This window comes from Oncorhynchus tshawytscha, linkage group LG28 (assembly GCF_018296145.1).
Source record: "Oncorhynchus tshawytscha isolate Ot180627B linkage group LG28, Otsh_v2.0, whole genome shotgun sequence".
Lineage (NCBI taxonomy): Eukaryota > Metazoa > Chordata > Actinopteri > Salmoniformes > Salmonidae > Oncorhynchus > Oncorhynchus tshawytscha.
The window spans coordinates 24,924,924-24,952,891 of NC_056456.1; the positions used below are offsets into that span (position 1 = coordinate 24,924,924).

A 27,968-nucleotide genomic window follows, 5' to 3' on the forward strand; every position below is an offset into this window, starting at 1 on the left:
AGACAGGCAGTGGCTGAGACAGCACTCTTTGAGAGAGAAAGTTAGCAAACCAGGCCAAAGACCCCTCAGAGACACCAATACTCCTTAGCCGGCCCAAAAGAATGGAATGGTCTAAAGTATCAAAAGCTTTGTCCAAGTCAATAAAAATAGCATCACAACATTGCTTGGAATCAAGGGCAATGGGGACATCATTGAGGACCTTTAGTTATCCAGAGTCTTACCTTTGCCTCGATTTGTCAGTCTCGTCCAGGTCATCATGGCATTTGTAGTTCTTTATGATAGCCACATTAACTATTAGGTAAATACAGGTGACTCTATTGATAAAAGTAACCTTGTCCTAGAGAGAGATCTACAGTTATCAAAACGTCACATCAGGGTAAGCTTACAAGAAACACAGCCCTTATTTTAAGTGTTTCTAAAATCCCCTATGGGAAAAATGAATGGTGGAAAAAACGATTGGAACCATTTCCTTGTTTGACTGATATGACCAATGTTCCCTCAACTGCTTGTGTGAAAGTCAGAACATGAGGATTTATGGTTAGAAATAATAATAATAATGATGATGTTGTTGGGGTTACATTGAAATGCTATTGAAAGTCAGTACTGTTGGATTTATGGACAGGTGTTCATACAGGTGTTTATGGAAATTATATAGTAGATATAATAGCAAAAAGAGCAGTGAAAAATAATTTTGTGGATATAAAGGTGTAATATTCATATGTGTAAACACACTGAATTGTAATTGGATAAATTTGACCGCCATATCATATTGTGCTATGATTGGTTAAAATCACCCAAAAGGTAAGGTCATAGGCAGTTTGATCCTGGTTGGTGATACGTGAACATGCCAGTTATAGCTAGCTAATAAAGAGCTACGTTAAGAAATATCCTGTAGTACTGCATTTTATTATTTTGTACAAAGTGTGCAAAACAAGACAAAAGGTGTAGTTGGGTAGAGGGGAAATTAAAACTTTGATTTGTAAAAATGGGTTAGGTTGCTGGCAGAGACCTTGGGATGAAAGTAGTAAGGGCAGAAACGTGTTATATAGTACAAATACATCTGTACGGGAGATAGTGTCATGTCATGGGAACAGAAGGGAGGATGTTGTGTAGGATGTGATTAGGGTTTACGGGATTGAATTAATATTTGAAATTAATAGGTTAACATGGTACTGGAATGTGTAATGGATGAGTGGTAGAGGAAACGGTTGAACATGCATTATTATTTTGTGATGATTTGATAGGGTCTGAGATGTTGGACGGAAAGCCACATCGAATTTAGGCCTACATTGAACACCACACATTGGTTGATACTGCATGCTGAATGATAGAACTGCTATTTCCATTTTAAAATGTTATGTGATGCATTTCCTTCATTGTTTTTTATGCTAGGCCCCTCTGGTAGGCCTACATTATGATCAGTTAGCCACAGTAGCCTGATTGGCCACTGTTAGAACAGTAAATTAAAACGGGTACAGTAAACGCTCGCCGGATATTGCACAGCAATTTCACAAGGTTCAAGCCCTGACATTTGCTCACGTTAGAGGGAACATTTGATTATGACTCGTACTGTGGGGCTCTATTGTTAGGGCGTAGAAACGTGTATCTTGTCAGTATATCCATAATCTTTGCTGTTGCCATTTGGCAGCTGTTGCCTTGTAGCTTTAGCTACCGGAGTAGCAAATGTTAGCAAGTTCGCTAGCTAACTTGGTTGCTCAAATGGTGAGTATTGTTTATGCCATTTTAATATTTCACTTGGCGTGTTAGGAAACCAACTCAGCAACAGTTTTGCAGACTTGAATTCATTTGTCGTTGTAGCGTGAGCTAGCAAACAGGTTAGCTGGCCAACTAACTTCCGTTAGCTAGCTAATTGAGTTTATTATGAGAATCTGGCATGTTCGCTTACTCGTGTAAAAGTATTCATGTTTGCGTGTAACGTTAACGTCAGTTTGCTTGTTAGCTAGCTAGGTATGGTATAAATGCTAGTTAGCTAAAACCAGTGCCTGGCCCTAATGTGTGTTTTTTTTATGCGCTTCCTTCTGTCTATAGTCCGAATAAACACCAATCAACGGCACCGCTGACTGGACTTTCTATTTTATTGACAACGCAAGAGTTACGAAGTACGACCACTTGTCTCTCGCTAAAACATGATTTTGTGTTCAGTGGTTGCTTGACAACGGAAATTAAAGAGACAGTGGGCCATTGCTACATTCTGTCAATGAGATGATTAGAGGAAATTACAACAGCATACGTAGATGGTTTAGTTACAGTCATGCTAGCTACCGTTACCTAGCTGCTACTACTACTGTACGATAACGTAGCCAGTTAGCTACCAGTAGCGCCCAAATGTTTACAATTCAAGACCTTTCTTGCAAACGTCAACATCATCTCTATTTGAACCATTTCACAGAAACATTGAAGTGTCTGTTTACTAGCTAGATAACGTTATACTGTGTGTACGTTGCTAGTACAGTTGAGCTGTATTTATACATTTGACATTTTGTCACTGTCTTTTTCAGTGAGCCTGTATTATAAATGGAGATGGATGATGAACTTGAGAAATTCATCCAGCAACAGAAGGACAGAGTGGCAGAGGATAAAGCCAGCTTGGAACAGGATCCACCTTACCTTGAAATAAGGGTGTGTTTCAATGCTCCTTTTACTGTGGTGCTAGAATACTGAAAATGTTGGACTTGGACATGAGTGCAATGCATGCTACTTTATGCGTTTGGTGACAGCTGAACAAATTATTGCAATTTTCTGACCTGTGACGTATTTACTGATCAACAGACAAAAGACTACAAGGCCCATGACCCCACATTCACAAATATCCGAACATTTAAGTCAGCCACAGAACAAGGGAAGGGTACAGTATAGATTTGAAGTTATAAACCCAATTTGTAAGCACGTTGTGGTAGATCTAAATCCTGGCTGTTGGGAGGTCTTATTTCATGTATGCCATACTGTTTTTCAGAGGAGAATTGTTGTCTAAGTTTACCTTTGGGTGAAGACTATGAGAGGAAGAAACAGAAGTTACAGCAAGAGCTCCGTCTGGACTACAGACGCTACGTGGCTCAGGTAATAATATTACCAATGCCAAAAGTGATATAGTTTTTACTACTTTGTAACCTGTCAGCATCCATGCATGGGCCACAATATTTACTGGAATGTTGTGGATGCAAGGAGTCATCTTCCAAATATTTTTCTACCAAATATATATATTTTTTTACAATCTTTGATATGGGCTGATTTGGCCAATTTTGTTCCTTAATTATAGAAAAAACATCTCAATGCTGCAGAACCAGACCCATCCCTTCCCATTGGTGAGAGGAGAGCTGCTAAGGTAACCTAGACAGTTCTGCATATAGCCTATTTTATACCATGCTCAGTCAACTGAAGCCGCTTAGAGAACTTTAGACGTCAGGTCATCTTAAACATGTCTTAAGAGAACGTGCTCAACTCTATCTTCTGCAAGTAAAAAGTGTGCTTGGAACGAAAAGTCGATCATTTTTAAGCTGTCCTTTCCCCCTCATACACACAGGAGCAGCTTGCTTCTCTCAGAGCTCCTCCAGAAATACCTGTTGTCCACTACAGCCCCCGACCCCCGGTGCACCACAAGCAGGCCCCCTCCATGAGAGACGCAGCCACGCTGACAGAAGGAAGGAGGGGACTGCACAGGGGAGGACGCTGCCTAGTGGAGGGCAGGAGGATGGAGGGCCTGTGGCCTGAGGATGAGCTGCTGCTTCCCAGAGAGAGGGCCAGGTTGGTGAGAGTGGACTTTGACTCTGAGGCAGACCTCACAGAGGAAGAGCTGGATCTGATGATGAGAAGGAGACCAAGGCAGACGAGGCTAGAGAGAGAAGAGAGGACGTGGCAAAGAAGACACTACAAAACAGACTTAAGGTATTTAAAAAAAAAACACTTCCTATGTGATTCAAATAAAATACTTTTGGACATAAGGTCAAAACAAATCCATATTTATTGGTCGCGTACCCAGATCTGCAGATTTTATCACCTGTGCAGCGAAATGCTTATGTTTTCTAGCTCCAACAGAACAGTAATACCTAGCAATACAAAACAATACAACTAATCCAAAAAGTTTAAATTAATTAATTCATATCAGAGCAAGCAATGTCAGAGACCAGAATATATATACAGTACCTTCATAAAGTATTCACACACTTGACTTTCTTAATTGTGTGGTTACAAAGTTGGATTAAAATTGATTTAATTGTAATTTTTTTTGGTCAAAAATCAACACAAAATACTTCAATGTCAAAGTGGAAGAAAAATTAACTTTTTATTTATTAATAGAAATAAAACATATGTTATTAGATAATTATTCAACCCAGAGTCCATACATCTTAGAATCACCTTTGGCATTGATTACAGCTGAGAGTCTTTCTGGGCAAGTCTCTTAAGTGCTTTGCAAACCTGGATTGCACAATATTTTCCCCTTTTTAAAATTCTTCAACTCTGTCAAGTTGGTTGTTGATTATTGCTAGACAGCCATAGATCTTCAAGTGATTTAAATCAAAACTGTAACTAGGCCACTAAGGAACATTCAATGTTGTCTTGGTAAGTAACTCCAGTGTATAATTGGCCTTGTGTTTTAGGTTATTGTCCTGATGAAAATGGATTTGTCTCCTAGTGTCTGTTGGAAAGCAGACTGAACCAGGTTTTCCTCTAGGACTTCGCCTGTGCTTAGCTCTTTTCCTTTTCTTTTTATCCCCCCAAAAACTCCCTTGCCGATAAAGAGCATACCCATAACATGATGCAGCCACCACCATATTTTAAAATATGAAAGGTTGCACTCAGTGATGTGTTCTATTGGATTTGCCCCAAACATAATGCTTTGTATTCAGGACATAAAGTTAATTTCTTTGCCACATTTTTTGCAGTTTTAGTGCCTTATTGCAAACTAGATGCATGTTTTGGAATATTTGTATTCTGTATAGGCTTCCTTCTTTTCACTCTGTTATTTAGGTCAGTATTGCGTAACTACAATGTTGTTGATCCATCCTCAGTTATCTCCTATCACAGCCATTTAACTCTGTAACTGGTTTAAAATCACCATTGGCCTCATGGTGAAATCCCTGAGTGGTTTCCTTCCTCTCCGTCAACCGAGTTAGGAAAAACACACTTATCTTTGTAGTGACTTGGTTGTATGGATACACCATCCAAAGTGTAATTAAGAACTTCACTATGGTCAAAGGGATTTTCAATGTGATATTTTTAATGTATTTTTATCTACCAATAGGTGCCCATCTTTGCAAGGCATTGGAAAACCTCCCTGGTCGTTGTGGTTGAATCTGTGCTTGAGATGCACTGTTTGACTGAGGTACCTTACAACTACCTGTATGTGGGGATTACAGCAGTAGTTGTATAGGATGAGACATGACTAGAATACAGTATATAGATAAAGTGGATAAAACCGTATGTAAACATTAAAGTGACCAGTGTTCAATGACTATGTACATACAGCAGCAGTCTCTAAGGTTCAGTGCAGGGTACTGGGCGGAGGCCAGCTAGTGGTGACTGTTTAACAGTCTGATGGCCTTGAGATAGTAGTTGTTCATCAGTCGCTCGGTCCCAGCTTTGATGCACTTGTACCGTCTCCACCTCCTAGATGGTAGCGGGGTGAACGGGGCTGGGGTCCTTGATGATCTTCTTGGCCTTCCTATGACACCGGGTGCTGTAAATGTCCTGGAGGGCTGGAAGTGTGCCCCCGATGATTCGTTGGGCTGACCGCACCACCACCCTCTGGAGGGCCCTGTGGTTGCGGATGTTGCAATTGCCGTACCAGGCAGTGATACAACACGACAGGATGCTCTCAATGGTGCGTCTGTAGATGTTTGTGAGGGTCTTGGGGGCCAAGCCGAACCTCTTCAGCCTCCTGAGGTTGAAGTGGTGATGTGGCACCTTCTACACACTGTGTCAAGGGACCATTTCAGGTTGTCAGTGATGTGCACACCGAGGAACTCCACTGCAGCCCGCCGATGGGGATGTGCTCTCTGCTGTCTCCTGTAGTCCACGTTAAGCTCCTGTTTGTTGACATTGAGGGAGAAGTTATTTTCCTGGCACCACTCAGCCAGGGCTCTCATCTCCTCCCTGAAGGCTGTCTCGTTGTTGTTGTTAATCAGGTCTACCACTATTGTCGTCAACAAACAAATTGTCGTCAACAAACTTGATGATTGATTTGGAGACGTGCGTGGCCACGCAGTCATGAGTTAACAGGGAGTACAGGAGAGGGCTGAGCACGCTCCCCTTGTGGGGCCCCTCTGACCCCACCTGGGGTCGGCCCGTCAGGAAATCCCGGTCCCAGTTGCATAGGGTCGGGGTTCAGACCCAGGGTCCTGAGCTTAGTGATGAGCTTGGAGCGCACTATGGCGTTGAAGGCTGAGCTGTAGTCAATGAAAAGCATTCTTAGATAGGTATTTCTCTTGTCCAGGTGGGATAAGGCAGTGTTTTGGACGCTGTCTGGGCCGGCAGCCATGCAAGGGTTAACACGCTTAAATGACCACTGCGAAGGAGAGCAGACAGTTCTCGTGAGCAGCGGGGGCCCGTGTCAGCGGCTCAATGTTTTCCTCCAAGCGGGCGAAGAAGGTGATTAGCTTGTCTGGGAGTGAGGCGTCAGTGTCTTTCTCGTGGTTAGCTTTCCATTTTATAATTCGTGATTGTCTGGAGCCCCTTCCACGTATATCTTGTGTCTGAGCCGCTGAATTGCGAATCCACTTTGTCCCTGTACTGTCGATTTGCCTCTTGATTTACGGAGGTCATAGGCAGTCTGTTTGTACACGTCCATGTTCCTAGTCACGGTGCCATTGTCGTGCAATTCTTGTCATGTGTAAGTACAAATATACCGTTTTTTCTTACCTGAACAGCAAACAAAGAAAAAGGCACAAAAATATACAATATGAAAATAATATTAAAACAAATTACATTCTATCCCCTCCCTCCACCCATTCCCTGTTGGCCCAACTTGTTAATGATGTTACACTTACCTTTAATGGTTTCAGTTTTTAGCTATGTAATTGGTTAACTATTCCTACTGACATGGTATTTGCAGTATGTTTTTATGTCTATGTTTTGAAAAAGTATTGTTCATTGTCTTCCTCTTTTTTGCCCAGGGACATATCAAGGTTCAGGGACAGAGGTGCTGAACTGCCTGACTACACAGAGAGTAGTCAATATGCAGACAGGAAGGAGACTAACGGGTCTGTTGTTCCTGATGAGGATTATTTGGAGGCAAGCCGAGGGACATCCTCTCCAACCCCCAAACCCAAGTACTTCAAGTTGTACTAAATCACTATAACTATAATTTTGATAACTTTAACTTCCAAAGGATTGTGCTAAAACCAATTTGGACAAGTGAACATGGTTGGATTGCCATGTCTCTCTTTTTGTTATGGATTTCATAATGCAGTGGATTTTCTCTATGTAAACAGTAGACAAAATATCAACTTTAATCTGGATAAAACACATTTTTTGGTTTCAATTTTAAGGACATTGGATGGAAAAGGAAGATGAAAGGTCTGATGTCACACTGTAGCTGGATCATGGCTTGTTGATTTAGATTCCGCTCGTACAATAAGATCATATTAAATCCCAAGCCGGCCTGAAATCAGACAAACCAATAGTGGACCTTAAGCATTTTGTTACCCTCTGCACTCAAAACTTCACTCACACAAGTCAACCACTCGCTCACTAAACAAACATTGAAGAATACCGAGAGACAATCGTCTGTGAGGTATGATGAGTGTACTGTGAGTGCTGATTGACGTCCTATCTGCCAGGCTGCAGGTACCAGCAGGGATGAGACCCAGTGGAAGATCCAGATCCTCTACCAAGAAGGACGAGGTTGAATTCGTTACCGGGCTTATGATTGGTAAGACCCACTCTGTTCTGAAGTTCATTACTAAGATTAACTGCTGTGGTTTTTTTGGGACGAATTGAATATTTGATGATATTCCTCAAATGTGGTGACATGGCATGTCTGACAGGGGCTGCAGATGCAGCTGCTGCCTTGCAGGGAAGGAAGGAGAGGTACAGGCATGACCTGCAGGAGCAGATAGCTGAACAGCAAAGGAATAAGAAGAGGTGGGTGTCAATATCTGCGTTTGATCCTGCTGTCCAATGAAGAACAAACCCTTACATTTTCCATCTTAGTGAGATGGGCTACATTTTAGCAGCTTTGTAGTCTGAGGTAGATTTGATTATAAGGCTGCCTTTACACAGGCAACCCAATTCTGATATTTTGACAAATCAGATCTTTTGCCAATAATTATTGAAATAGTATGGGCGATGAGAAAAACATTTTAAGGCCAAATGGAAAATAATGCAGGCACTAGGGACGGGGTTGTGAGCATGCCTGTCTGGGCAGATGAGATGAAGTCATTGGGCGGCAGGGTAGCCTAGTGGTTAGAGCGTTGGACTAGTAACCGAAAAGTTGCAAGATAAAATCCCCGAGCTGACAAGGTAAAAAAAATCTGTCGTTCTGCCCCTGAACAAGGCAGTTAACCCACTGTTCCTAGGCAGTCATTGAAAATAAGATTTTGTTCTTAACTGACTTGCCTAGTTAAAGGTAAAATAAGTTGTTTGTGTGCATCTGTAAGTTGTTGTTCATATATGGAGTAAAATAAGATTCAAAATGATCAGAATTGGGCTGCCTGTGTAAACGCAGCTTAAACAAATCTACCTCCGACCACAATGCTGCTAAAATGCGTCTATGTACATCATGTAGCCCATCGCACTAAGATAGACAATAAGGTTTTCAAACACAGATATGGATAACTCATATGAGCTGTGTGTTATGTCCTTTGTCGTATTAGGGAGAAGGATTTAGAGCTCAGAGTTGCTGTGACAGGGACAACTGACCCGGACGAAAAAGCAGATCGGATCAAACAGTTTGGAGCAGTGAATAGTGATGACCATGCCAGAAAGAGAAAAGACAGCTGGTACCCACCAGGCCAAGCTGTGGACCTACCAGGGGATGAGTTGAATGGGAGACCCAGTGAGGAAAACAGAGAGAGGCTTCCTCCTGAGCAGCCCTGCGTGGCCTTCCAGTCCCCCCTGCTGGACTACAGCCACACCCTGGGCCTCAACAGTGGAGGCACCTCCCCTTATAGCCAGGCCATTCACAGGAGCAAGGACACTCCCAGGTAAAACAAAAAAAAGATTGTCACATAACGTTACACTGGAAAGGTTCAGTGAAATGTTGTTTTACAGGGTCAGCCATAGTAGTATGGCACCTCTGCAGCAAATTAGGGTTAAGTGCCTTGCTCAAAGGCAGATCGACAAATGTTTCACCTTGTCAGGTATTCGAACCAGCAACCTTTCACTTACTGTCCCAACGCTCAAACCACTAGGCTACCTGCCACCTAGGTTGCTATGACAGTAATCCTGGTCTGCGTCCCAAATGGCACCCGGGCTCCAGTCAAAAGTGGTGCACTATATAGGAAAAAGGGTGCCATTTTGAATAGACCAGGTGTGTTTTCAATCTGATTAAATTCACTACATTATTTTTGTCTGACAATTTAACATTGCCGTATGATTTTGAGTTTCAGGATGGCAGGTTTCCTTCCTCATCCACCATCCACATTGGCAGATGCATATAGAAGTCCCTATGATGAGGCCCATCTCTACTATGGTGCAAGGAACCCACTGGACCCAAACCTGGCCTACTGTAAGCACCACCTACCTCCCAGTCTATTATATATCAAATTGTATTTGTCACATGCCGAATACAACAGTGAAGTACTTAACTGCATTGTTGGTTAAGGGCTTGTAAGAAAAATAAAAAATAAAATATATAAAACAAATAATTAAAGAGCAGCAGTAAAATAACAAAAGCGAGGCTATATACAGGGGGTACCAGTACAGAGTCAATGTGCGGGGGCACCGGTGTCGAGGTAATTGAGCTGTACATGTAGGTAGAGTTAGTGACGATGGATAGATAATAAACAGAATAGCAGCAGTGTAAAAGAGGGGGGGTTAATGCAAATAGTGTTGGTAGTCATTTGATTAGATGTTCAGGAGTCTTATGGCTTGGGGGTAGAAACTGTTTAGAAGCCTCTTGAAGCTAGACTTGGCGCTCCGGTACCGCTTGCCGTGCGGTAGCAGAGAGAACAGTCTATGACTAGGGTGGCTTGAGTCTTTGACAATTTTTAGGGCCTTCCTCTGACACCGCCTGGTATACAGGTCCTGGATGGCAGGAAGCTTTGCTCCAGTGATGTACTGGGCCGTACGCACTAGTGCCTTGCGGTTTGAGGCCGAGCAGTTGTGATACCAGGCAATAATACAACCAGTATTGCGCTCGATGGTGCAGCTGTAGAACCTTTTGAGGATCTGAGGACCCATGGCAAATCTTTTCAGTCTACTGAGGGGGAATAGGTTTTGTTGTGCCCTTTTCACGACTGTCCTGGTGTGCTTGGACCATGTTAGTTTGTTGGTGATGTGGACACCAAGGAACTTGAAGCTTTCAACCTGCTCCACTGCAGCCCCGTCGATGAGAATGGGGGCGTGCTCGGTCCTCCTTTTCCTGTAGTTGACAATCATCTCCTTTGTCTTGATCATGTTGAGGGAGAGGTTGTTGTCCTGGCACCACACAGCCAGGTCGCTGACCTCACTATAGGCTGTCTCGTCGCTGTTGGTGATCAGTCCTACCACTGTTGTCATCGGAAAACTTAACGATGGTGTTGGAGTCGTGCCTTGGCATGCAGTCATGAGTGAACAGGGAGTACAGGAGGGGACTGAGCACACACCCGAGGAGCCCCCGTGTTGAGGATCAGCGTGGCGGATGCATTGTTACCTTCCCTTTCCACCTGGGGGTGACCCGTCAGGAAGTCCAGAATCCAGTTGCAGAGGGAGGTGTTTAGTTCCAGGGTCCTTAGCTTTTAGTCTATATTAACACATGAAAAGAGTTCCATGTTACAATACACTTACAAAGAAATGAATGGATGTTTGATGGAGTGAAAACAATTTACTATGTCCCAATGTCCATACTAGCATACTATTTAGTATGCATAACCAATGCATCACTTCATACTAAGTGGTGTGCACATTTTGGCATATAATACATGTGTTCTCTGATCCAGCATAATGAGTGTTCTGTGTTTCTATGTTAGATGGTCATATTCCGCTGACAGGAGGGGTGCAGCCCATGTCCTACATCAGCCTTCCTCCTGCAGGGCCTCACCCCAGCCAGATGGGTCAACACAGCCATTACAATGGGAGCAGCAATCCAGAGCCCCCTCCACAGTATGTGTTGTACCAATCTCATCCTTTCTCTTCCCTTCAACACCTAGGCTACATTCTGATTATCTACCGTTCTCCTGAAGTGTGCACTTGTACACTCCCCCTCATTGATTGAAAAGGAATGGACTGCTGTGAGGAATATGGGGAAGTGAACAAGTGCCCACTTCTGGTGAAGGTTAGAGAATCGGGACTCTCTCTTTAACACCTACAATGAGTGTATCCCCTATTCACCAGTTGGGGGCACCTCAAAAGGAACAAACAGAGCTGTTCCCCCTATCGATGGCTAGTGTTCTGTTATGAGACGGTCATGCCCACTGGCCATCTGGACAGACAGGAGTGTTGACTCCCTGAGTCACTGCTGCAGTCTGCACGGGTCTGGTCAGAGTTGTTCCCTCCCTGCTGAGTCACTGCTGCAGTCTGCACTTGTCTGGACAGCTCTGAGCTGTCTCGCTCTCTTGCCTCCTAGTGGCTGTATGAAGATATTTTTCACAGTGATACATTGACATTCATTACGTAAGGCATGAAAAGTGACAAACCACATCAATTGTGTCTCCTGTTTCCCATACCTTTTTGCATAGTATTGAACATTTCAAATTGATCTGCTTTTTATAGTAATGAACAGAAGGAATACATGAGTGAATTAACATTGTCTCTTGTTCAGCAGACCTACCAGTGATACTGCTACCATGGGTTCAGGGATTGGAGTATTCCCTGCAGAGCAGGTCAAGCCATCTAAAGAGAGTGTGTTACGTTACAAGGAGGCACTAAGACAACAGGTACATTGAGAATGTGATTGTGGAAGTCAGCAGAATCTTTCGTCTCCATGCGTTTTGTCACAGAGTGTGCTATTTTGGCAGGGAGACCCCAGGAAAGGGAGGAGTCAGATTTTTTGCCAGGTAACAGATGAGTTGTAGCTTGATATAGAATATTACAAGTGTTATAAAAAGTATTTAACTGAATATGTTTAGACATTCCAACAGCAATATACCATTGCCCTCAGCCTCTTCCATTGCCCTCTGTGACTGGTGATGATTCGTTATGCGTTTTGAATAGACAAATATCTTATTTGGTATTCTGATCAGTGTTCCGTCCTAACCTGACTACAGATCCAGGAGAGACGAGAGCGGCGGAGGCTGGACAGGGAGGAGACAGATCGCTACGAGGCCAAGCTGGAGGCAGACATGAAGAACCACGACCCCTGGGGGAGAGGAGGGGGAGGAGCCCCTCTCAGAGACAGCAGGGGCAACCTCATCAGTATGTTCCTGTGGTGGAATTATTGTAATCAAAAGGAGAGACTTAGATTTTTTCAAAACAATCAAACTGTATTATTTAATTAGTGCAGTAATGGAGCTGGTCGGTAACCACCCCTGGAGGTGATCACTGAGAACTCAACCTGCTGGTTTACTGCAGTAATGGAGCTGGTCGGTAACCACCCCTGGAGGTGATCACTGAGAACTCAACCTGCTGGTTTACTGCAGTAATGGAGCTGGTCGGTAACCACCCCTGGAGGTGATCACTGAGAACTCAACCTGCTGGTTTACTGCAGTAATGGAGCTGGTCGGTAACCACCCCTGGAGGTGATCACTGAGAACTCAACCTGCTGGTTTACTGCAGTAATGGAGCTGGTCGGTAACCACCCCTGGAGGTGATCACTGAGAACTCAACCTGCTGGTTTACTGCAGTAATGGAGCTGGTCGGTAACCACCCCTGGAGGTGATCACTGAGAACTCAACCTGCTGGTTAACTGCAGTAATGGAGCTGGTCGGTAACCACCCCTGGAGGTGATCACTGAGAACTCAACCTGCTGGTTTGAGCCACAGCATTTTATAGCAAAGTCCAACCTCCTTCAGTCTACATGACACACAACAGATAACAATCTTGTAATTTCCACCATATCCCTGTTATTTCCCTTCCTCCACACTATGGTCCACATTCTCTAAACTTTGTTTCAGTTCATGTTTTGGAAACTGATAGCAGAGAAAGGCCATTGTGTAATGTTTTTTAATCTTTGTAAAGGATATTGCTAATCATAATCGTGTGAATTGTGTTACCAGCCGATCTGCACCAGATGCACAAGCATAATGAAGAGGCCTACATCAACCCTGAGACATGGCAGAAGAGTGCAAGAGCCACCAATGCTGTGCCCCGAGAGGACACTAGACCTCCCTCCACCCACAGAGTCTCAGGTAGATAGTGGTTTTCACATTGATGTGATTCTAAGGACCGAGAGGAAATCTGCGTCCCACAAGGTACCCTATTCCCTTCATAGTGCACTACTTTTGACCAAAGCCCTATGGGCCAGAGTCTAGGCTGCCATTTGGGAAACAACCCAAAGTGGTAGTGGCACCCTCAGTAATCTTGGTTAATCCAGAACTAAAGTCTTGTGTAATTGGTCAGATGCATGTTAAGAGCGAGAGCGAGAATCGGAACCGGAATGAAGAGCTCCACCCTCTCTGCAAGTTACGAGCAAGTCTATTAGCCCTCTGCTTCGGAAAGTCAACAGATGCTAACACCTGTGAAATCGTGATTTGTCCAAATAACCAGTGACGAAAAACCTAAGCACCGGAACTAATGCTGCTCATCATGTCTCGCATCCCGTTTGTATCAAGACAGACCTACGGTATCATTTATGTTTACGTAGTCCGTCCATGAGCGATTACAGCTTCACCATCCTGTCCAACTCACTGTCATGTTCAGCTACTATGTTGTTTTGTCTGGTGGGTTTCTCTACACAGGTTTTGCTCAGGCCCCTTCGTTTGCCAGAGGCAGTATTTTTGGGAACCTGCCCACACCACAGCAGCTCCATGAACAGGAAAAGTACAAGGCTTACCTCAAACAACAGGTACTGGATGTTACACATCAGTACTGTGATGGCTAGAGTAGCGTTTTCATATTATCCCCAGACATAAACCTTCCCCTAAACTTGATCAGAAGTCACATTTAAAAAAAAAAAATTAAAAAAAAAAAGCTTATTCCTGAGCTTAAACTCAATCTTGTACTGATGCGCATTGATGATTTGGTTAACCATACACTCAGCTTTGATATCTGATTGGATACACGCATACAGACTGTCTCACTGATGACCCTGGTTGTCTGTCCTGCTGCCTAAGATTGAGGAGAAGCGGAGGAAGGAAGCGGAGGAGCGAGAGTGCCAGAGGCTGCAGGAGGAGAAGGAGGAGAAGAGGCTGGCTGAGCAGAGGGAGCGCATCCAGAGAGAGTATGAAGAAGAACAGGACAGGAAGAAACGCAAGGAGATGGAGGTCAGTATTAACTGGACCAGGGCTTGGGTTCACTAAGGGAGCTGTAGCATTAGATTACACTGCAATACTCATCTACTACTACAAGTAACATGTCTATCACCTGAATGCTATCGTTTGACATGAGTCATTCAGTTCAGCAAATCTTTATTGTAACTCACTCACTCAGGGGACTTAGCAAAGGTTTTTTTTTTTTTCCTCCAGCAAAAAGCCAAGAATGATGAGCTGATCCGTCTGGCTGAGGAGCGAAAGAAAGAGGTGGAGAGGACAAAGAAAGAGGCAGAGGAGAAGGAGAACTCTGCCCTGAGGAAGCAGTATGAGAAGGAGAGATGGGCACGCCTACAGGAGGTGAGCTCGATGGAAGGCTCTCTGTTTGACCCTCTGAGCATTGAGGGGAGGTTTACTGTTCAGACATTAAGCCTAGTCCTGGATTAAAAAGCATGCTCAATGAACAATCTCTATTGAAAGTGCTTTTTAGTTAGGAAGCAGGCCCTGAGAGATTCATATGAGATAAGTGAGGACATTCATGTGGTTGTCTGTCTGAAGGTACCAAGGGAGCCGTCTCCCCCCATTCCCACCCTCCAAAAGAGGCATCAGGCTCCCCAGTACAGCCCCAGACCTCCGTCCATGGACAGCCATCGCATTACTACTGTCCCCCTGTCTGTGAGTGACTTCCAGAGCACACAGCATGTCCTCTTCCACACCACCATGGAGAGCAATAGTTTGACTGAGGAAGTATCAGTGGAGCACATTGACTGGATCTTGTCTTCCTCCCTCTCTTCCCCCTGTAGGAGCGCTCTCTGTCAGGCCTCCAGTCCCCCCCAGTCCCAGCTCGCAGGAACCAGCTGAGAGCCGCCGGTAACACTGCCTCACACTATAATACAGTACACAGCAGGTAGAAACTCAATTTCCTCTCAACGTCTGTGATGCTGACGTGTGTGTCTGTGCCAGAGGACCAGCGGGGTGTGATCAGCGAGCTGTCCGAGCTGCGTAGACAGCTGCGTAGCGAGCAGAAACGACTGGAGGGCCAGCTATTGCAGTCAGAGTGGGAGGAGCTGGACTCTCCTATGAGTGACAGGTAAGACTGGTGAGGTGATGCCCTCCACTGTTGGTCGTGTGTGGGCTCCCGTGAGTTAGTGATGCATGGTTTGACTCATAACCCACAGTCCCCACAGTTATATCCATGGGACTGACAGGTATAGACTAATTAAATATTGTGTAGATGAAGGGTGGGTGGGTTGAAAACAGAAAACAATAAATGTATATTTCTTGTGCAATTTATATCCGGAGAGCTTTAGGGCCTAACTGTACACGTGCCAAATAGTCTACACACCAATCGTCAAAAGCTTTTGGGAACGCGCAGAAACAGTTAACATCAATCCTGGAGGCAAAAAGAACAATGTCGGAGTTTAATTCAATAAGAGAAAAGCGAGTTGAAAATAAATAAGGGAGGGTCAGAAAAGTATTGTTTGAGAAACAGTCACAAGACTGGGACTGTAGCCTACTGTTCAGATGGGTTAAATGGAAACTGAAATCTGGACACTGACTGTAGGTCTATAACCTCTCACATAGCCTTAATATTAGTGCATGTAGAATTAAGCATTTCTTGCAGTAAAGTTCTACACCAAATTAAGGCAACATTTTGACTCTGGAACAGCAGTGGAGAAATTAATGCTTCAGCATCTTGAGAGAATAAGAATGCTCTGTTAGATACTGTCTGTAGACATGCCGTCTTTATCAGCATCATAAAAGTGAATAGTGCAAGCCGAACTGACATTTTATCAGAAACATGTTGGGTCGTTTCCCCAACATGGGGAAACTTTAAATTTCTATTTACTTAACCAGTCAAACTGATGTCATATAGACATTTTGCACAGAAAGTCATTCAATTTTTTTGTTGAGTTAGTGCACTTTCTCCCCGTTCCCTAAACGTCTGTCATCCGTGAAATAATAACTTTTTTTACTGAGTTACATATGGAAATTTGTCAATTTAAATAAATGAATTGGGCCCTAATCTATGGATTTCACATGACTGGGAATACAGATACAGTATGCATCTGTTGGTCACAGATACAGTGCCTTGCAAAAGTATTCATCCCCCTTGGCATTTTTCCTATTTTGTTGCATTACAACCTGTAATTTTAAATGGATTTTTGGTTGGATTACATGTAATTGACATACACAAAATAGTGCAAATTGGTGAAGTGAAATGAAAAAATTACTTGTTTCAAAAAATTATAAATGAAAAACAGAAATGTGGTGCATGGATATGTATTCACCACCGTTGCTATGAAGACCCTAAATAAGATCTGGTGCAACCAATTACATTTAAGAAACATTTAAATGTCTTGGAATGGTCAAGTCAAAGCCCAAACCTCAATCCAATTGAGAGAGTGTTGTATGACTGCCATTTTTTATTAATTCAAAAATGTTTGTGGGCCAAAAAAAAACAACTACCTTTTGTTGACCCCTGGTCTAGGCTATATGTTAGCCCCAGTGCGGTGTGTACACGCTGAACGATGTGACTGTGTGCTGGTGTCCAGGCACAGGGACAGGGAGCAGCCCCAGGTGGATGTGTTTGACATGGCCAGACTGCGGCTGCAGGTGCCCGTCAGGAGACCCTCCTCCAGGAACACAGAGCCCAACAACCTGCACAGGATCCACGACTCGCTGCAGTTCAGATACAGAGGTAAAGATATACAGTGACTGTTTGAATAATGGGCCTGTCCCAAATGGCACCCTATTCCTTATGTCAGGGGTTGTCAAAGTGGGGTCTGTGGCCAGATCTCAAAATATATATATAAAAAAAATTTAAAAAGTATCCTCAGTGCTCTACCAATTATACATTTTAACACTATTTGTATTCCACAAAAATTTTTGTGTTGTAATTTCAAGCTAGAATCCTTAGTTGCTACATCCATTTTCTGTATGAAAATAATATGATATACAGTTGAAGTCGGAAGTTCACATACACTTAGGTTGGAGTCATTAAAACTTGTTTTTCAACCACTCCACAAATTTCTTGTTAACAAACTATAGTTTTGGTAAGTCAGTTAGGATGTCTACTTTGTGCATGACACAAGTCATTTTTCCAACAATTGTTAGACAGATTATTTCATTTATAATTCACTACTTATAATTCACTGTATCACAATTCCAGGGGGTCAGAGGTTTACATACACTAAGTTCACTGTGCCTTTTAAACAGCTTGGAAAATTCCAGAAAATTATGTCATGGCTTTAGAAGCTTCTCATAGGCTAATTGACATCATTTGAATCAATTGGAGGTTTACCTGTGGATGTATTTCAAGGCCTAGCTTCAAACTCAGTGCCTCTTTGCTTGACGTCATGGGAAGTCTGGTTCATCCCTGAGAGCAATTTCCAAACGCCTGAAGGTACCACGTTCATCTTGTGACGACCCTCCAACTCTGTCTGCCAAACTGTTTCTCTTTGCTCTTGTTTTCCTTAATAGGATGTTGGTGGGCGGAGCCGGGAGGGCCGTCAGCGAAATGGGACACACCTGGGCTCGGGTGTGTCCCAGGATAAATGCACCTCTTCCCCATTCATTGAGGAGACTTTCTCTATGCAGACACAGATTTTGGATGTGGCGGCAATTTTCAACACACCTCATTATCACATTTATGCACGCAACCACTCACTTACACTACTGACTACACACACACCATTGTTAATTATATTTAGTTTTACTTAAGGAATAACAAAATATATTTATTTAACTAATCTCCACGTTGTCTCCTTGTTTGTTACGCACTTTGAGCCGGTTCGTGACAATCTGTACAAACTATAGTACGCAAGTATAAACACCATGGGACCATGCAGCCGTCATACCGGTCAGGAAGGAGACGCGTTCTGTCTCCTCAAGATGAATGTACTTTGGTACGAAAATTGCAAATCAATCCCAGAACAACAGCAAAGGACCTTGTGAAGATGCTGGAGGAAACAGGTACAAAAGTATCTATATCCACAGTAAAACGAGTCCTATATTGGCATAACCTGAAAGGCTGCTCAGCAAGGAAGAAGCCACTGCTCCAAAACCGCCATAAAAAGCCAGACTACGGTTTGCAACTGCACATGGGGACAGAGGTCGTACTTTTTGGAGAAGTGTCCTCTGGTTTGATAAAACAATAATAGAACTGTTTGGCCATAATGACCATTGTTATGTTTAGAGGAAAAAGGGGGAGGCTTGCAAGCCGAAGAACACCATCCCAACCGTGAACCACAGGGGTGGCAGCATCATGTTGTGGGGATGCTTTGCTGCAGGAGGAACTGGTGTACTTCACAAAATAGATGGCATCATGAGGAAAGAAAATTATGTGGATATATTGAAGCAACATCTCAAGACATCAGTCAGGAAGTTAAAGCTTGGTCGCAAATGGGTCTTGCAAATGGACCCCAAGCATAAAAATGACCCCAAGCATACTTCCAAAGTTGTGGAAAATGGCTTAAGGACAACAAAGTCAAGGTATTGGAGTGGCCATCACAAAGCCCTGACCTCAATCCTATAGAACATTTGTGGGCAGAACTGAAGTGTGTGCGAGCAAGGAGGCCTACAAACCTGACTCAGTTACACCAGCTCTGTCAGGCGGAATGGGCCAAAATTCACCCAACTTATGGTGGGAAGCTTGTGGAAGGCTACCTGAAACATTTGACCCAAGTTAAACAATTTAAAGGCAATGCTACCAAATACTAATTGAGTGTATGTAAACTTCTGACCCACTGGCAATGTGATGAAAGAAATAAAAGCTGAAATAAATAATTCTCTCTACTATTATTCTGATATTTCACATTCTTAAAATAAAGTGGTGATCCTAACTTACCTAAGACAGGGAATTTTTACTAGGATTAAATGTCAGGAATTGTGAAACTGAGTTTAAATGTATTTGGCTAAGGTGTATGTAAACTTCTGACTTCAACTGTGTGTGTGTATATATATATATATATTGATTCTTGAAGAATATATATTTTATAAATGCCTCAGGAGCTTGGTTTTGTTGTATCCCATCGAATCCAAAATATGAGCTTGTTTTACATCTCCTGTTTGTAAAGAATGTAAATGTAAACAAACACCGTATAGCCTCAAAACATTAAAACTATAAATTTGTTATCATGGATTGTCCTTGCATCCATAGCTCTGTCTATGAATTTGAGAATGGTTACATTTCTCCAGGCCCATCCCTCAGCTTTTTTACCAAAACAGAGTCATGTAGAATTGCAGGAAATTAGTTTGAAAATTGCAACATTTTCTTTCCTATGCCAAGAGTTGGGCCTATAAAATGTTCCTTCCCATGGCCCGAGACTTGGTTCATCTGGCCATGCATTGCCAAAGTCGTGGTCAAATGATTTGTTTGCTATTTAAATCTCACTCGAGTTATGAGGGGTCCGTGTTGAATTTGCTATCACTAAAGGGGTCCCCGGCCCAAAACATTTGAGAACCCATGCCCTATGTAGTGGTCTACTCTTGACCAGTGCCCATAGGGTCAGGTTAAAAGTAACGCACTGTATGGAATGGAGTGCCATGTGGAACGTAATCCAGGCCATTGATTGTTAACTCTTAAAAGGGCAATTCTGACACTTCAACCTTCTATTCATAATTTCCAGCACGAAACCAGTCTACATGTGTAAAAACATTTCATTTCTATGATCTGTGGTTAAGAAACATAATTAAAATGTTTTAAAAAGTATTGTCACATCACAGGGTAGGATTAAGTGATTTTCAAAACTTTAAAACCTGAGTTTCCAATCCCAGGAGGATATTTTATTGCTCCCCACATCACTGTTTTTAAAATGTAACTTTTGATGTCATTGGATATTTTTATCTGAATTTTTTTCTACAAAATGTATAAATGTGCTGTTTTCACATATGTTTACACTGGTATTGTGCTGGAGATAATGAAAATGAGGTTGAAAAGTGGTGGATTTGCCCTTTAACAGCACACTGCTCATAAAACAAATGCAGCAACTAAGGCTGTGTCTGCACTCGTTTTCCTGTTCCCTTTTTAGTGCACTACTTTTGACCCGGGTGATCAGTATTGTCATGCGTGTATTGAGTGGAGAAGCCTTGTTTGTACTGCAGATGTTGACTCCAGAGAGGTGGAAGGCCATGGTTACTGTGAGCACCCTAGCGACAGGGATGGACAGAGTGTGGACATCCAGAGACAGGCAGACTACAGGGAGGCGCTACGCAGGATCAACAACAGCCTGAGGAGGAAACCTGCCGCCGGTCAGTAACACACACTCTCAATATCAAACTCCACTCGCTGACTACACTCAATATCAACCTAACTGCTTAAATACTCATTGCTCACCTCTGTTCACTGCTTTATCACTAACTAGTGGACTTACTAACATGAGGATATTTACAGGTGGAGTACTTGCACTGGAAATAATTTGTCTTTCTATTTTGCAGATTATTTTCACTTGTCACCACCCCAGCAACAAAACCATTATTTGGTGAGTTTCTACTTGCCAGTTTGTTTAGCTATCACCCTGAACCACAGAGTGGTCTCTTTGCTGTACAGTACATGCTTGTCTGTGTGTGACACAATGCCTGTACACTCTTCTCCCCAGAGGAATGCAGTGGGGGATCATATGAGAGGTTCCCTGTTGGAGTCTGACAGTGCCTTCATTGGTAAAGCCTCTGGTGGTTCACTACTATCATGTGTAGTATGGGATTGAGCGCCTTAAGAATCACACAACTAAAGCTGCTTCCCAAATGGCACCGTATTCCCTAAATAATGTGCTACTTTTGACCAGAGCCCTATGGGAGAGGCCGATGGGACCTGGTCAAAAGTAGTACACAATAGGGAGCCATTTGGGATGTACACCAGTTGTTGTAAGGGAAGGAGTGACTTGAGAAGCACACCACTAACTATTTACATGTGGTTTGCCCCAAGATCCCATGGGTGAAGCCTTCCCAGTGTCCCCCCCACCTGTACAGAAGCCCCAGCTCTCAGCCAGGGAGAGGAGGAGGCTGGCCAAGAGGGCAGACCTGCACAATGTAAGAACCCTCTATAACTCAAAGTTCAGTCTCTAATATCTGGGACAGTATTCTCCAAGCATCAGAGGGCTGATCTAGGATCAGGTCCCCTTTGTCCTTGTAATCTTTTTCATCATGATCTAAAAGGCAAAATGGTTTCTAAATCGGCACTGAGACACTTGATACATACAACCCCTGACCCATACATCATGAATATATCCTCACTTCTTAAATAGAGGCCAGTGGCAGCTCTCCATTGAAAATGCTATATTCCTCTACCATCATTATACCTTGTGCTCTGGCTTGATTAGGAGCGGGGGAGCTCCAGAGAGCCTGTTGGCCATCTAGAGAACTACTCCCGCCAGTCAGAGGCCAGTCTCAACACACAGCAGCATGGTAGAGAGCGTAACCACCATAGGACCAAGAGGCTGCTGGCTGTGAGCCGCCATGGCCTTAGAAGAGGTGGGTGTTGTTTAAAGATTAAACTGAGGCTGTCAGTGCCCCAATGTGCCCGGAATGGAACAATTTGTCAGCCATCTTACCTGGGAGATCTGTCTATGAATCATTGTTAGGTTGATGATATCTGTTTACGGTCTCTCTCTTCCAGCAGACCTGTCTGGTGATGAAGATATGTCTTCGCAGGTTTCCCCTCGCACCCCACACACTCAGGGCTCCGTGGATACGGTTGCCACGGAGCCGTGGATGAGGCCAGGCACCTCAGAGACGCTGAAGCGCTTAATGACTGGTCAGACCCCCTACAGGGAGAGGCTGGCCAGCAGAGAGTCTACCGTGCAGGACTGGGAAGGCCCCTCTACCTACCATGGCTAATCTAACCATCGCCGCTCTAACACGGTCACTCAAAGCACTTTGGTCCCGTACACACTCAGGTTGTACAACTGATGCACAACGCTTCACACGTGTTAGACCTGCTTTTCTGTGCAAAAATAGCGGTGTGAAGAAACTGTTGTGTAAAATATTGATTTTGCGTTGTACAACCTGAGTGTGTAGGGGACCTACGTTTGTACACTGCCCTCACTTGGCTTGATGCAACCACATCAGTGGTCATGCTGACAGGATCTCCTCAACAGAGAAGTATCATCTGCTTTAGCTTCTAGATCGATGTCTACTAACTTAACCCTTTTTGCAGTGCTTGACTTGTGTATCATGGTCTACCTCAAAATACCTCTTGCAATGCAGAATTATGAGCTTCTTATGAAAAATGCATAGATTGTACTTTCATGGACCTATAATGAAAAATATGCAGATTGTCTCAGAATGGTTAGTAAGTACAAGGGAGAAAAACTCCATTCCTATAAGGACACTGTCTGCAGGCATTTTCTCCAGTCAAGCACTATTAAAGTTGATTAGTTAAATCAGGTGTGTAAGAGGTGGGCTGGAACAAAAGCCTGCAGCCTCAGCTGCCATCCTCTAAAAGAACAGTGTGCTAGGGTTGCCTTGGGACTATTAATGCTGATTGAGCTGACATGCATCGGTTACTGTAAATGCAGTCTCCGAACATAGTTTAAATTTCAGTCACGCTGAACTTCTGCAATACGGATTGAATAGAGCTCTTAGTTTTTGAAACAGTTCAGGACATCTTTCTATAATAATAGCACTACATTTGTAATGTAAATTGTTCTAATGGCATATTTTTTATATGTACCGTGTGTAAAATGTTTGGCCAAGATGACGTCATTTTCAACTTAATAGAATAAACTATATTTTAAATAAGGAAGTTTTGTACATTGTGTTTCAGTTCACCTGATAGCTGTTTAATTTGCGACAGGCTTCTAAGCCATGCATGACAAGTAGCAAAATAAGCATTTTGAGGCAACTGAATCGTCTGTCAGTTACATATCAATGCAAAGACAAACCTTTATTGACTAATGAGAATGTTCCTGGTGGTAATTAACAGTGTGTCATGTACACCTCTTGTTTCCCAATATAGCTGACTCGCCAAGAAACACTATCCTCACAGTACAGCTTCAAACACCATGTGTGTCTTGATTTTCATAACTCAGCAGACATCTATTTAACGTAGAATTGTTTTCTTTTTTTAAATGACAATACATCAAACATGTGGTGACTGCTGACAAGATTTAGCAAATTCAAATGTGTTTCAATTTAAACAAAGTACTACAGTATATACATAGAATGGAATAACATTTACTCATCTTCATACAATAGTGTCATGGTAAGGTTAAGTTGAAATGACAAGTGCTGTTAGATTTCAAAAGAAAAACGCATGACAGGTTTTAAGTTGCGTTTACACCGGCAGCCCGATTCTGATCTTTTTTTCACAAATCAGATCTGATGTAAGTAGTGGAATTTAAAAAAAGATCACAACTGGTCTGTCTAGTCTGTAAACATGGCCGTAGTATATTACAAAGCTACTTTTGAATTGTCTAGTTTGTATTGGAGGGCTGCTGTTTGGTACCTAGTGGCTGTGCAAAAGAAAAATCACTGCTAACGTTACTCATCCTTTTCACTAACAATTTCATACCTCCTCAGTTCCATAAAATAATGCCAAGAGATACCAAAAAGCACACATCACAGCCTCCACAATGTTAGTTAGTCCTCTGGTCAGAGGGGGAGAAATGACCAGAATAATTGCACTGTTATAACCATCATCTGTATGATATTGTAGGGTATTTCTATGCTGTACAAGGAAGCCATACTGCAGCCATTCATTCAGTGCTTTTCTGGGCCCCACTCACCACACTACCGTCAATAGTTAACATCACTGTGCAGCATGGAGGAGCTTCCAGTACCATAATGTAGTGCCATTTGGGATGCACCCTTCCCCTCTCCCACCCCAGAGAGAGACTCTGAGCAGCCTGTGTACTGTGCTGGTCCTGGTCCACTAGTGATGATGTCACTGGCTCCCAGCAGGACCTAGCTCCTCTCGGTGACTAGGCAGCAGTGAGATGTCGAAGGCGTTGCCGATGCGGAGAAAGAACTTACGCAGCACGGCCCGGAGTTCTGGAATCAGGTCAAACTGCATGATCTCACAGAGAAGCGGGAAGTACCTGGATGCATGGGCCTTGAACTGGATAGTACAGGGATACAGGAAGGGACCCAATTAGCTCATTCTCCATCAAAGACATGGGAAGGGAAAATTACAACTTATTTTTTGGTACAGTGTTGTATATGGGGTTTAGGGTGAAATTGCCCCTAGACGCTGATCTTGGGTGAGTCTTACATTTCCCCCACTATGGTTAAAGACTGGGGGAGGGGAAACTGATGCTAGATCTGTACCTAGGGGAAACTTCACGTCAGAGGTGTATGTGGCTCTACTTTCTGATTGACTCACCCTGTCGTCGCTGATCTTCACAACCTTGGTAAGGAAGAGGAGGAGGAGATTGGTCCAGGCTTCCCGGTGGCTCTCTGACGTCAGAGTGAGGAAGTAGGCCAGGGCCTCCCCACACACACTGCAATAGACAGAGAGACGTTACGGAAGTGAGTGAATGTGGAACATATTTCCAGATCCGAGCAGCAGAATATTAGCCTGGTGGAACCCAGCCTGATCTCGGGATAACTTACATTCTGTTTCACTTTAAACAAAATGTGAGCGCAGCAGTCAATCTGACTGACCAGACTAGCAAAATATAGGTTCCTGTCTCAGAGTCTGTGCTATTCACTCTTGTCCACAATGAGGGACTAAAAGGTGCTGAACAGACAAACTCTTAACACAAGTCAATAGCACCATTTCCTCTAGCAGTTCTTGTTAAAGAACAGAAAAAAAACATCTTCATGTTCTTACTTGAGCAGTCGTCTCTGCACCTCCTCCCAGGCTGCCTTGCGGCTGTCATCTGTGTACATGCGGAACAGGATGCGGAGGCCACAGGCCAGACTGTTGGTCTCCTGCTTCAACAGGTTGGGTTTGGACTTCCCCTTGAAACCTTAGAAACACCAACATGCTGTGAGACAACTGCTACTGTATGTTAGTCTGGGGCCGTATGCATCAAGTGTCTCAGAGTAGGAGTGCTGATCTGGGATAAGATCCCCCCCGTCCATGTCATTTTATTCATTGTGATCTAAAAGGCAAAAATGATCCAAACTCAGCTTTCCTACTCTGAGACGCCTGACACATACACCTCCAGATTAGAGTTTGCTGTGACAGTGTGAAGGTATTGGGCAGGGGTGTCGAACCCATCGGTGAACCCCCCGGGGAATGCATTCGGTCTTCAACGAGGTCTGGAAGGCCACACTGAAAATTTGTTTGATTTCCTTGGCATCAAAAAATTACTCTATCTGTAGTTTTTAAATTTTTCAATGATCCCTGACTGTCTCGTGATTATTAGCGAGCTGGACAGTCAAGAAACTCTATTAATGTAGGTCCATTGACTGTGCAGTGATTATTAGCAAGCTGGACAGTCAAGAAACGGTATGAATATAGGCCCATATAGTCATTTTAAAGGCCCATATAGTCATTTTAATATATCTTAAATCATTTTTTTCCTTAATGTTTACTTATTTCATTTTTTTTAAACTCAAACCACCCTCGGGCCGGATTGGACCCCCTCACGTGCAGGATTAGGGCCGCTTGACACCCCTGGTATCGAGGGTCCTGAGTCACATACCAGCCTTCCACAGGACAGTCCTCTGCTCGTTGTTGGAGTTAAAGGCCTTGGCGAAGCGGTGGGACTCCAGCAGACAGTCCAGCAGTTTGAAGAGCTGATCCGAGGTCAGATAGTGGTACATTCCCTGGTCCTGGGCCTCCAACTGGACATCTGCATCTACTGCGTCTCTCTGGAGAGGTTGGCAACACAATGCTCAGTTATAACCAAATGTTAGTAAGCCTTACTGATTCAAACTTTTTTTAGTTGTAATAACATTGACAGCCCCTCTCAAAATATTATTTGCCATAAAATAAATATTGCCCTTAATGGCTTTGCTTCGGTTATTGAAACAGAGCGACTTCAACACTAACTCTTTGGTTACCTGTGCAGCAGCCAGGTTCTCTGCATCCTCCTTCCTGCTGCTGGCGGGAAAGAAGACCATGTTGTCTATGGTCTGGATCAGCTCCAGCTGCACAACACACTTAATGAGCAGCGCTGAGAATAACCTCTGCTCCTGCATCTCTGCAACACATTGAAAGACACAGCACAGCCAGTTTGAGGGGCAAGAAGAGAGGAATAGGAGGCAGGAGAGAAACATGGCCACAGGGAGAGATTTGGAGGGGTAGGGATGGTGACAGGGGGGGAGAAGGTGAGAGACAGGGACAGGGGGAGAGAAAGGGAGAGTCATGGGTCATTGGAAAGGGAGAGACAACAAGGGGAGGGCTGCCTAGGACTTGCCCATACACCTCCACACAAACTCACTGGCTGGGTTCCTAGCCCTGGGGCCGTCCTCATGTGTGCCCGAGGAGCCGCTGTATGTCCTCTGCCTCTGGTTCTCCAGGGAGATCCTGTCCACACTGCACACTGACTGCTGGTCCTCTGTACGAGTCTGAATGTCCACTGACTTCTGGGATATGGAGTCCTGAGAACACAAGAGAGGGACCGGTCTGTAGCCTAGATTTGAAACGCATCATACATAATCACAACCAATGATTCCTATTAGCCACTTTCAATGCAACATACCGAAACAAAAACTATGCAAGACTTAGTAAGCAAAACTAACTATGCAAGAGATTTAATTGTAGGATTCTTTTACATTGACACGCACAATTCTGGCCCCTACTCAACACAGACCAGTGCGCCATAACCAATCAGAGCTGTAGTAGGCCTATATGCAAATAAATCATTGCTATATATGGATTTGTGTCATTCACTTTGAACTGGACGGTTTTACAGCATGAGCGGTCACGATTATTATGGGCTTGTTTTAAGATAAAAGTGAGAGCTGCATGTAGCCACTTGTGCACATTTGTTCATATTATTTACTAATTAGTGAGTTATTAGCCCAGTTATAGATCCTTTCTAGTCAACAATGGGGGGAGTGATTGCTTCCTACAAGAGCACAAAACATGTACACTTCTAGCCATCTTTGAAATGCGAGTCAGGTAAAGAGCTTTTTTTGTGTCTTAAAGGGGCAGTGTCGAGACAATAGGCAGAGACTAGGAACATTTGTGTTATTCTCTGTAATAATGGTATGGGAATAATAATCCATTTTATTTTGTAAAGTGGTTTCTTGCATCAAACAACAAAATGTCAGTCACCTCCTCGTCCGAAGGACAAGTGGATAAATAGGTTAGTGTCAAGCCCTGCATGTAGGCCTACATTGAACTCCACACATTGGTTGATACTGCATGCTGAATGATAGAACCTTTATTTCCATGTTAAAATGTTATGTGATGCATTTTCTTCATTGTTTTTTATGCTAGGCCACTCTGGTAGGCCTACATTATGATCAGTTAGGTCATTATGATCAGTCAGTGGCGTTAAAACAGTAAATTAACGCGGGTACAGCCTCAGTGTTCACAGTAAACACAACGTTCAAGTTTGCGCTCAGCTG

At 43.5% G+C, this 27,968-nt stretch overlaps 2 protein-coding genes across 9 annotated transcripts in view; one reads left to right on the plus strand and one right to left on the minus strand.

Moving 5' to 3' along the window:
* The first annotated feature begins 1,106 nt into the window (after positions 1-1,106).
* On the plus strand, positions 1,107-23,244 carry LOC112226977 (centrosome and spindle pole-associated protein 1). Of its 8 annotated transcripts, XM_024391712.2 has the most exons (30): positions 1,273-1,722; positions 2,050-2,120; positions 2,520-2,640; positions 2,791-2,866; positions 2,975-3,078; positions 3,278-3,343; positions 3,542-3,903; positions 7,131-7,286; positions 7,797-7,888; positions 8,004-8,100; positions 8,832-9,161; positions 9,561-9,685; positions 11,127-11,259; positions 11,918-12,032; positions 12,114-12,152; positions 12,363-12,510; positions 13,311-13,442; positions 13,992-14,098; positions 14,367-14,516; positions 14,718-14,861; positions 15,060-15,176; positions 15,305-15,371; positions 15,465-15,591; positions 17,057-17,202; positions 20,607-20,753; positions 20,940-20,983; positions 21,101-21,161; positions 21,427-21,530; positions 21,821-21,971; positions 22,117-23,244. In XM_024391712.2, the coding sequence occupies exons 3-30, from the start codon at positions 2,536-2,538 to the stop codon at positions 22,335-22,337; spliced, it is 3,666 nt and encodes a 1,221-aa protein (XP_024247480.1). In that variant the 5' UTR covers positions 1,273-1,722; positions 2,050-2,120; positions 2,520-2,535; the 3' UTR covers positions 22,338-23,244. The 8 variants fall into 8 exon arrangements, with proteins under 8 accessions (XP_024247487.1, XP_024247483.1, XP_024247482.1 ...); XM_024391715.2 differs by lacking the exon at positions 2,050-2,120 and having other exon boundaries at positions 1,270-1,722; positions 9,567-9,685; XM_024391714.2 differs by lacking the exon at positions 2,050-2,120 and having other exon boundaries at positions 1,272-1,722; positions 22,120-23,244.
* Positions 23,245-23,332: 88 nt separating this feature from the next.
* LOC112226976 (brefeldin A-inhibited guanine nucleotide-exchange protein 1) overlaps positions 23,333-27,968 on the minus strand; it is a 28,036-nt gene continuing 23,400 nt past the window's right edge. Inside the window, exons 33-38 of the mRNA XM_024391710.2 lie at positions 26,834-26,993; positions 26,454-26,593; positions 26,093-26,261; positions 25,273-25,411; positions 24,823-24,940; positions 23,333-24,558 (exon numbers count right to left, since the gene is read on the minus strand). Of these exons, the coding sequence (XP_024247478.1) occupies positions 24,385-24,558; positions 24,823-24,940; positions 25,273-25,411; positions 26,093-26,261; positions 26,454-26,593; positions 26,834-26,993 (900 nt within the window). The 3' untranslated portion in view covers positions 23,333-24,384. The remainder of the gene's footprint in view (positions 24,559-24,822; positions 24,941-25,272; positions 25,412-26,092; positions 26,262-26,453; positions 26,594-26,833; positions 26,994-27,968) is intronic.